Raw genomic sequence first — 10,000 nt, 5'->3', positions numbered from 1 at the left:
GTCGCACTCTGAAAAATGCACAAAAATCACAAATTAGCAGCTGCAGACTCTCATGGCCCCTGAACCACCACACCAGTCTCCTGGACTGCTTAGGCAGAAAAAAACACGCATACATGTTTTAGCTGGATTTGTCTTTATGGCAAAAAACACCAAATCACAAGAGGCTAGAGCAATAAACCATGAAAACTATTAAAACCATTTAACCATGAAAACCATGAAACCCCCCTATCCAGAGTGACTTACACATCTATCGGTGGTTCAGTCTGTGTGCACCCTGGGAAACAAACCCTTCACGCTGATGTCACTAACGGCATGCGCTACCTCTTAATTACCTCTTAATGTACACTCCTCCACCAAACTCCAATTTAACAACAACAACAACAACAACAACAACAATAATAATAATAGGTTAGATTTATATAGCACCTTTCACAAAAAAAGGCTGCTTTACAAACATGGTGAGTGGAAATACAGAGAAAAAAAAAAGTTTTCTGTGACAGAGGTAGAGAGAGGAAGAGGAGCGGACAGGTGGAGGAAGGAGTTCCAGAAGGGAGGTGCAGCCACACTCTCTGCACGGCCGCACAGCGAGGACACCTGAGTCAGGGAGTGTCTGGATGGAGTGCCGAGGCCACGGAGGGATTTAATGGTTAGCAAGAGAGTTTTGTACTTAATGCTTAAAAGTCTCAAAGAGATTGTTGGAGGTTAGAAAGTGAGCAGCTGGGAGATGAAACTCTCTCTAGGACCCTGGAGATGAACTGGTCTGACATTCTCCACAGGTGAATTTATCAAGACCCGATTTCTTAATAGCAGAGATGGGAGCTGCTGGCTTCAGAGCTGGGGGGAACATAACCGGCTGTAGGTGACAGATTGATCTTGTGACAGAAATGTCAGGGAGACAGCAGTTTAAAAGAGAGAGGTTGGCGCGTGATCAAACTGTGACGACGTCGTTCTGGAATTAGAGATGATCTCAGTGACAGAGTTCATATTTACAGAGACATGATCTCAGAGATAGAGTTTGTATTTACAGGACAGTTGAAGGAGGACAATCAGATGAAGTGGTCTTAGAGAGATCATGACACATGGCACTGATCTTGAAAGAGATTTGAGAAATGCATTGCATTTTTCTGGGGAACCAGAAGTTTATTACCGGTAGAAACAAGCTGTTTGGCACTACGGCCAGCACTATTCCATATTATCGAAAAGGACAGTGAGCTGTATTCAAGGTGGCCTTGTATTTGACTGCATGGTCAGAGTGTGCAAGGTAATGCACATGCAGTCTCAAGACGTGCGCCAGCTCAGGGGTCAACCGGGGGAGGGTGGGGGTCGGACACAGATCGAGTTTTCCTGGGAGTGGGAGTTTCCAGGACAGCAGAGGCAGACTGGTTGCAGAGAGAGAGATGGCATCGCCGAGGGAGGAGAGCATATTAATGTCTGACAACACTGGTAAACAAATTTTTGAGAAAAGTTTTTGAGAAAAATTTGTTTCCTCTGCTGTTTTAGGTGAAACAAGTAGATTAACTCGCTGAACACGAATGTGTATTTAGAATGTCTGTATCACATACCGTTTGTCAGAAAATTGCGATGTTCATTAAGCATTGTCAAGCGACTAGCAGCGTACACTGTAATGGCAATGCTGGCAACATGAAACAATACTAAAAATGCTTAGCCATAGATTTTCCTTTATAATCACTGTCTGACACTTCACGCCGTTTTTCATAGTCAGGTGCTTTGTAGTTTCCTAGAAAGTTACAAACAACATTCTTGAAGGCTGTCCACATAACACATTCTGCACCCTGCAGAAGACCATCAAAGTGGCTGTCATTCATCACATCTCGCATTTGTGGGCCAATGAAAACACCTTCTTTTATCTTAGCATCACTTATGTGTGGAAACATCTGCCACAGATAAGCAAAGGCCTCACTTTGCTTGTTCGTTGCCTTAACGAAATTGTTCATTAGCCCTGATGTGCAAAGGCGGAAAAAATATCTTCTTTGGATCTACCAATGGGTCACGTGCAACATTCTTCTGCCCTTGCACCAGTTTCTTGCGAGGAGGCCAGACCTTTCTGATGTAATGCGAATCTCTTGCTTGACTGTTCCACTCGCAAAGGAAGCAACAATACTTGGTGTAACCATAGCTGCAGACCCAGTAGAACTGCAACTACCTTAATATCACCACACAAATTGCAGTTGTATCTCGAGTACTGAATGTGGTTCAGCAGAAGCTGCATGTTCTCATACGTTTCTTTCATATGAACGGCATGTCCGACATGTATGGAAGGCTAAATATTGCCGTTGTGCAGCAAAACAGCGTTCAAACTCAAGGCTGATGAGTCAATAAACAGTTGCCATTGTGATGGCTCATGGTCGCAACCGAGAGCACAAAACAATCCATCGACGTCACAACAAAAAGTCAGACTGTCGACTTGAGTAAAATATTTTATCAAATCTTCATGATTGTTGCGAAACACTGCAATTTTCGTGCCGGATGACAAAAGATTCCATCCTTGCAGCCTTGACCCAAGCAGCTCTGCCTGACTCTTTGATAAATGCAAATCTCTGACCAGATCATTCAGCTCTATCTGAGATAATACATGAGGGTTGCTGGATGTTGATGGCACGTAGTCTGGATCAGCAGCAGCTTCCATCTGCATCAGCTTGCAATCATCCTCATCCTCATCCTCATCCTCTAATGTACACACCGCTGGAGGTTTTGGAACAGGAAGACTGTCATCATACAGCACTGGTATTATTCCCGATGCAAGGTTCAGGTACTCAATAAACTTCCTGTTCTTTGAAGAATATCCTGATACATTTGTCATGCAGAAGTAACAATCAGTTATGATCCTTCTGCTCCCTCCATATCATTGGGTTAGCAAATGGCATGGATGGTCGCACACCTTTCAACCAAGCTCGCAGATTACTGGTGCAAGATGCACAACATGTATGATGAGCCCATGATTTGTCCTGGTCACCAATTTTGCACCCGAGGTATAACTTGTACGCCTTCTTAATGAATACAATCATACTCCTTTTCAGTGCTTTCGGAGTAAACTTGCCACATTTGTAACAAAACATGTCACAGCTATTACGACATTGGCACGACATTTCAAAATCTATATGAAATCAAGTCCACAAATCAAGTCTTTAAACTCAGCAGTTTCAGTGATATGAAATGCTCATGCACACAAATGGTACATAGAAAGACTGTTACTTGCTGCAACTGCTAGTTATGTAAGGCTGCATTGACATGTAAAAAAGATAGAATCTTGCAGCTGAGCTTGGACTTGCCCAAGCGTGCCGAGCAACTTCCTGCATGATCAGAAAGAGTTCCTTAGTGTACTTTAAGAAATTGAGTCTCTATTAATGTTACATTGGTCATGGCCATCAGAAATATGATTTTAACCAAAAAAATAAATAAAATTTACTGTCGAGCAAGTAAATCTATATGCATGATATTATGTCTATAAATTTCACAATGATTGTAAAACAAAAGTAGCCGTTTCTCAAAAACCGTACGTGATGTAAAAAGTTCGAACTCACTTCTGTGATCAGCATCAAAAAGTATATTTGGAACACCAAAAACTGTAAAGGAAACAAAAACCTTGTAAACCAGCGTAACGGAGACGTTACGATGAGAGCGAGAGAGACCTTAGAACAGGGTTTAGAATATTATTATTATTATAAACCAAATACAGAGTTTGCAGTATTTCCAGAAGAACAAATTCCATCCAAAATAAGACTACACTGATGAGTAGGGAAGTTGTGTTAAACCAAAACAATGCAACAGAGCCACAAGGTCCATAGATAAGGAGGACACAGAGGAATATTGAGCTCACCAAGTACACCACTGGAGATGGCCAACATCTCACTGAATTCTGCCCGGTTTCTAACATACATCTGACAACCCCCCGAAACATTCTCCAACATATAATATTGCATCTAGCATGTTTCAGAAAAAAAACCCAACATTCTAGCAACAACACTGGGGTCTGGAGTTTAGTGGAGGATGTGGCCCTGGACATCGGGGGTCTCTGGGGCCGGCAGTACCTGTCATGCCGCAGGGCTCTCATGTCCACGTACACGGTGGTGGGGTCGGGTCCAGCCGTTCCCTGCACAAGAAGAACCGCATTAGACCAGAAATGGTATCATTACCATGGCAGAGGGACCTGAAGATCAGGTGACAGCCATCCCATAATGCACTTGGTGAGGTGCCTTTTCGAAACCGGAGAAGCAATCCCAGAAAGATTTGCCATTCAGCATGAGATGCAAGATTTTTAGTTAATGACATAATTAGTAAACAGCCCTTGGTCCAAGAATAAATTAGCAACAGTAGTAGTAAAAAAAGCAGATTCAATTTAATTAATCAATTAAATTAAATAATTGATTAAAACAAACAAAATGCAGTAAACAAAGCAAAGATAGAATGTTCTGAGCACAACTTGATTTTATTATTTGTCCCTGAAAACACACCAAGAAAGATATTAAACTACAGCTGTGGAAAAAAAGGAAATTCCTGTCACCTAACCCTCGAAAACGCACTGAGGACAACGTTTTGTTGTCGGCTGCAACTGTGTACTGCCAGTCTGAGTGCAGTTCTCAGGACTGTAGGACATTTGGGATGCTACAGCAGAGGTGAAGCCAAGCGCGCACAATATGAGAGCTACGGGACGGCGGCGCTTAGGCAAAGAGCATGGCGCAAGACTCCAGGCAGTCCAACCACCGTTTCTGTTCTGGAACCTTTTTGTTCTAGAAATTACCATTCTAGAGTGTGTTTGGTTTAACACCCTGAGCAGTCAGATATTAACCCTGTTCTCTTACAAGGGAGAAATGGACCTGATGTTTGCTGAAGCACCAATCAGGGAGCTGTTTCCTAGCAGATTAAAGGGAAGCGCTGCACTGCATGCCGTTATACAGGCACTGCTACAACGTGCAGAAAAAGCAATACAAATCAACAAATCATACATATCACAGAAGTGAAAAGGGTCTGAAAATCCCAGATAACCAGCACAAAGCAGCTTTCTGTGACATGCAAATGAGCTAATCACATAAATGCAGATGGACCACACACACACGCACAGGCACACGCACAGGCACACACACAGGCACACACACAGGCACACACACGCACACACAGAGGCACACGCACAAGCACACACACATACACGTACACGCACAGGCACACACACGTACACGTACACGCACAGGCACACACACACACACGTACACGCACAGGCACACACACACACACACACACACACACACACACACACACACACACACACACACGTGCGCGCACACAAAAAGCAGACTGTCCACATGCTTCCTGCCAACATGTGTATCCTGTCAGGACACCATACCTTTTCAGCCACGTTGCCCAGTCTGTTGGGCTGACGGTGTAGGATAGAGCAACAAGTAAAACACACACACGCACACCAGCACACACACAACACATCGACACCCAAACGCACAGTAGCACACAAACCCAAACAGCAAGACAAAAAACAAATAGAAAAACCAGATAAACAAAAGAGAGGGGAAAAAAAATGAGAAAAAAGTCAGATACAGATCTGTCATCCAGAACCCAAAGCAACCAATCAGAGGGGAGTTAGTGGGCATTCCTTAACCCTCTTTCATTTCCATCTTGGTACCCTCATTTCTGCTATCCATCTCCTCCCCACTCCTCTCCTCTCTCCTCTGTGACCAGTGACTCCAGTAGGCCCACAATCTCTTCACTCTCACCTGGAGACAGATGGCCACGTTGACCCTGCAGCCGAAGGTGGTGCTGACAGCCCGGGGGGACAGACCCAGGTCCTTGAAGATCTTAGAGAAGGACTGAGTGAGATTGATCCGGGGGCGCTCCTCAGCCACCACCATACAGGTACGCACGCACGACAGGTTCACGTTCCGCAGCTGTACACGCACACGCACACACACACACGCACGCACGCACACACACACACACACACACACACTCACTTAAAAGAAGTACTGAACTCATGAACTCACAACCACATACTTCCCATCTTGGTGCGGTTAGTCAGCCATCCATCTGTTTGTGTGGGTCTCCTATACATGGTGATTTTAATTGGCATAGGTGAATATACCGCTACAGCGTGTGTGGGGTATTTACCCGGAGAGCCTCGGCCTGAGAGCCTAGCCCCTTGGTGCACATCTCCATGACTGAGTAGGAACAGAAGGTGACACGCACTTTAAACTGACTCACAGCAGACAGCCAGAGAGACACATTACTCTCCAACTCCAGGGGCGGGACCAGAATGGACTGGTGTCCTGAATACACACTACACACACACACACACACACACACACACACACACACACACACACACACACACACACACACACACACACACAGACACACAGACACAAACACACAGTGAAATTTTCTGAGGTTTTATTCCTCAAAACATAACATGTACCACAAAAACATCAAACGAAATGTCTGATGAGGCAGTGGTGTCTAGGTGGTTAAGGTACTCTACTAGTAATCAGAAGGTTGCAGGTTCAAGTCCCTCCACTGCCTGGTTGCCACTGTTGGGTCCCAGAGCATGACCCTTAAACCTCAGTTACTCAAGTTGTGTGCAGTCATAATTGTAAGTTGCTTTGGATAAAAGCATCACCTAAATTCCGTAAAAGGGAAAATTTAATTTGATGTTGTTTTTACTTAAACAGAGAAAGTGGTAAGCTCTTTATTCAACCATAATATAGCTGCTCTCAGTTGTTTATGAGACTTGGCATTAAGGGTAGTGTAATGGAATCCAGATTAAAGACTTCTCTGCCCAGAAAACACCACTATATTTAACACTATTCATCCATCATCCTGACTGCACAGTTTCTTACTGAATCTTTTCAATATCCATGTAGAATCTAACTACTGTTGATGTTTATGTGTTATTGGTAAGTGTTGATGTTCTGTGTCTGCCTCTGTGTGTGTGTGTGTGTGTGTGTGTGTGTGTGTGTGTGTGTGTGTGTGTGTGTGTGTGTGTGTGTGTGTGTGTGTGTGTGTGTGTGATCCTGACCTGCAGAGGCACCAGAGGGCAAACCCCAGTCCGCAGTAGGGGTCCAGGCAGATGGCGATCTGTCGCGAGGGGTACAGCTCACACTGCAACTTTACAGAGCGGCAGAGCGCCGTGGTGGCAGCATGCGACATCTGAGACAGAAAAAGAGCCAGAGAATTTATACCTACAGAACACCTACAGTACCCTACACTAACCTACTCACCCCCGGTAGTACTGTACACACCTACAGTACTGTACACACCTACAGACGACAGAGACGTTTCACCCAGACTTAATTAATGTAGCTAACTAATTAAATGTAGCTAGCTTGCTAATCCACCAGATAGCTTTGTCGGTCATGTGACTGTACTATGCTAGACTAAATGAGCTTGACCTAAATATGTTTTATTTTTGCAAATAATTTACATAATATTTGTCACATCTGAAATTATGTTTGTTGAAATATGCTTGTATACCGTAAGGATTTTTGACACTTTGGCCAACAGCCCCCTAGCAGTACCAATGTGGCCCACTGGGGGTCTGCAGACCACAGGTTAAAAATCACTGTTCTACAGAACCCTACCCTACAGTATCCTGACTCATCACCTACAGTACCTTAATAACACCTAAAATACCCTACTCACCACCGATAGTAAACTACTCATCACGTACAGTACCTTAATAACACCTAAAATACCCTACTCACCACCGATAGTAAACTACTCATCACCTACAGTACCTTAATAACACCTAAAATACCCTACTCACCACCGATAGTAAACTACTCATCACCTACAGTACCTTAATAACACCTAAAATACCCTACTCACCACCGATGGTAAACTACTCATCACCTACAGTACCTTACTCGCAGTCTCTTTAAGGCGAATATAAATTAAAGACAACCCAGCACTGCTCCATGTATTTGTTGATGAGTGTAATGCTAATGGAAACAACCCTGTTAGTCTCCTCAACATTAACCGAATTAAATTACAATTAATATTGTGATTAAAATTACATATTTGAAATGAACCGTCGCTTTCCAACCAGCCTGAACAGGAGACCAATCACAGTGGTGTGTAGTTTTGGTCATTCACTGGACTCCCCCATTACCGTAAACCAAGCAGGTGGGCACGCTACCTTCACCCCAGCGAGGATGCCCGTGGTGGAGACGCTGAAGTCGAGGTAGGCCAGCGTTTCTGGGGTCGGGGGCTTGTACATCTGTGGCGTTTTCTTCCTTGGAAGGTCATCTGCAACAGAGACAATGAGCGATTCATCATTGCTGCAGTTCACCAGACCTGATCCAAAGATATGAGGTCAGAAGTCAGGTATGTTAAGTGTCCCCAGCAAGGGTGTGTGTGTCAGTGCCTCTGTACATGTATACAGAGGCAGGGTGTGTATGTATGTGTGTGTATACCTGTGTCTAATACCATAGGCCATGTTTTCACATCCACAGCAGCTGTTGCCTCTTTGGATTTCAGGAGCTTCATTATTGCTTGTGTGGTCAGAATACACACAGACTTACTGACCTAATACACACACACACACACACACACACACACACACACACACACACTAAAGACCTCTATCAGCTGCACCAGGTGTGTTAGACTGAACACTGAAATAATAACTACTGGACCGAGGAGATGCAGGTATATGTTTGTTCTACCATGACCTACCAGGCAATGCCACACAAATATACAACTACAGGCAATATTAGGTTTAAAATCTAAGCTTTCCATTGATTTTTAAAAGTGTTATAAAGCATGTGTGACGTGAACTGAGCATGGTGGATGAGCCATGAGTGACTGACCTCTACGATCATCTTGACGGTGGGCAGCGTGGTAGCCAGATTCTGGGGGTGGGGGGGTCTGACCGTGACTGGAACACAGCCAGCATACAGGCAACCATAGAACGTAGCAATGAGGTCGATACCTGCAGCAGACCGTGCATACACACGCACACACACACGCACGCACACACACACACACACACGCACGCACACACACACACACACACACACGCACACACACACACGCACACACACGCACGCACACACACGCACACACACGCACACACACGCACGCACACACGCACGCACGCACGCGCACACACGTGCACGCACACACACGCGCACGCACACACACGCACGCACACACGCACGCACGCACACACACGCGCGCGCACACACACGCACACACACGCACGCACGCACACGCACACACGCACGCACACACGCAGGCAAGCACACGCACAAAACGAGATTTGTGAGTAGGAGATTCACCCTGTATTTTTAGATGGACATTAACCCTGTAAAACAAATCCATGTCTAGACTATAAAGCTTTATGGTTTAAGTAACACAACCTTTCCAGTTGTTGAGAGTTGAGGTTGGAGTTACTGAGTTAGAGTTGAGATGCACATTACTGTTGTGTTTGCTCCAACACTAACAACAGAAGTCTTTAAAGTTTTGATATCTAGTCAGAACCGAGGGCGGTTCCTGCTCTGAATGAGCGGCACCGGTACCAGGCGGGTAGACGAGGGCGACGTGGTCTCCTGGGTTCAGTCTGCCCTTCTCCATCAGAGCCACCGACACCCGCTCTGCCCGCTTGTGAAGCTGGAGACACGAGGCAGTGCTGGCCACGGTGCCCTAAACACACACACACACACGCAGACACACAGACACGCAGACGCGCAGACACGCACACGCGCACACACGCAGACACGCACACACAGACACGCAGACGCGCACACGCAGACACGCAGACACGCACACACACAGACGCGCACACACGCACACACACAGACGCGCACACACACACACGCACACATGCATGCATGCACACACACACACACGCAGACACGCATGCATGCACAGAGTTTAAAAACAGCCGAATGAAAAGGATAACACAGTTTGTGTCTAAAAGACATTTGCATTGCAGTATAAAAAACATTTGCATAACACAGCTGATGGACCACAAAGA

The 10,000-nt window shown here is 45.3% G+C and overlaps 1 protein-coding gene across 11 annotated transcripts in view; it reads right to left on the bottom strand.

Moving 5' to 3' along the window:
* dip2a (DIP2 acetate--CoA ligase A) overlaps nucleotides 1-10,000 on the bottom strand; it is a 109,769-nt gene that overhangs the window by 5,598 nt on the left and 94,171 nt on the right. For 7 of the 11 annotated variants that reach the window (XM_035523626.2, XM_081713330.1, XM_035523628.2 and 4 more), the window contains 10 exons: nucleotides 9,543-9,666; nucleotides 8,832-8,953; nucleotides 8,436-8,547; nucleotides 8,159-8,268; nucleotides 7,040-7,170; nucleotides 6,133-6,301; nucleotides 5,742-5,912; nucleotides 5,360-5,389; nucleotides 4,050-4,111; nucleotides 1-8 (listed from right to left, as the gene is read on the bottom strand). The exon at nucleotides 1-8 is cut by the window's left edge and continues 50 nt beyond it. In XM_035523626.2, the coding sequence (XP_035379519.1) occupies nucleotides 1-8; nucleotides 4,050-4,111; nucleotides 5,360-5,389; nucleotides 5,742-5,912; nucleotides 6,133-6,301; nucleotides 7,040-7,170; nucleotides 8,159-8,268; nucleotides 8,436-8,547; nucleotides 8,832-8,953; nucleotides 9,543-9,666 (1,039 nt within the window). Of the gene's footprint in view, nucleotides 9-4,049; nucleotides 4,112-5,359; nucleotides 5,390-5,741; nucleotides 5,913-6,132; nucleotides 6,302-7,039; nucleotides 7,171-8,158; nucleotides 8,269-8,435; nucleotides 8,548-8,831; nucleotides 8,954-9,383; nucleotides 9,667-10,000 lie in introns of those variants that run through there. The other 4 variants (XM_035523631.2, XM_035523629.2, XR_014123374.1 and 1 more) reach the window with 3 other exon arrangements.

The sequence above is a fragment of the Electrophorus electricus genome, chromosome 4 (assembly GCF_041902795.1).
Source record: "Electrophorus electricus isolate QZ-2024a chromosome 4, ASM4190279v1, whole genome shotgun sequence".
Classification (NCBI taxonomy): domain Eukaryota; kingdom Metazoa; phylum Chordata; class Actinopteri; order Gymnotiformes; family Gymnotidae; genus Electrophorus; species Electrophorus electricus.
Note: the sequence above shows the minus strand (reverse complement) of the source record. Positions and strands in the feature narration are given on the sequence as shown.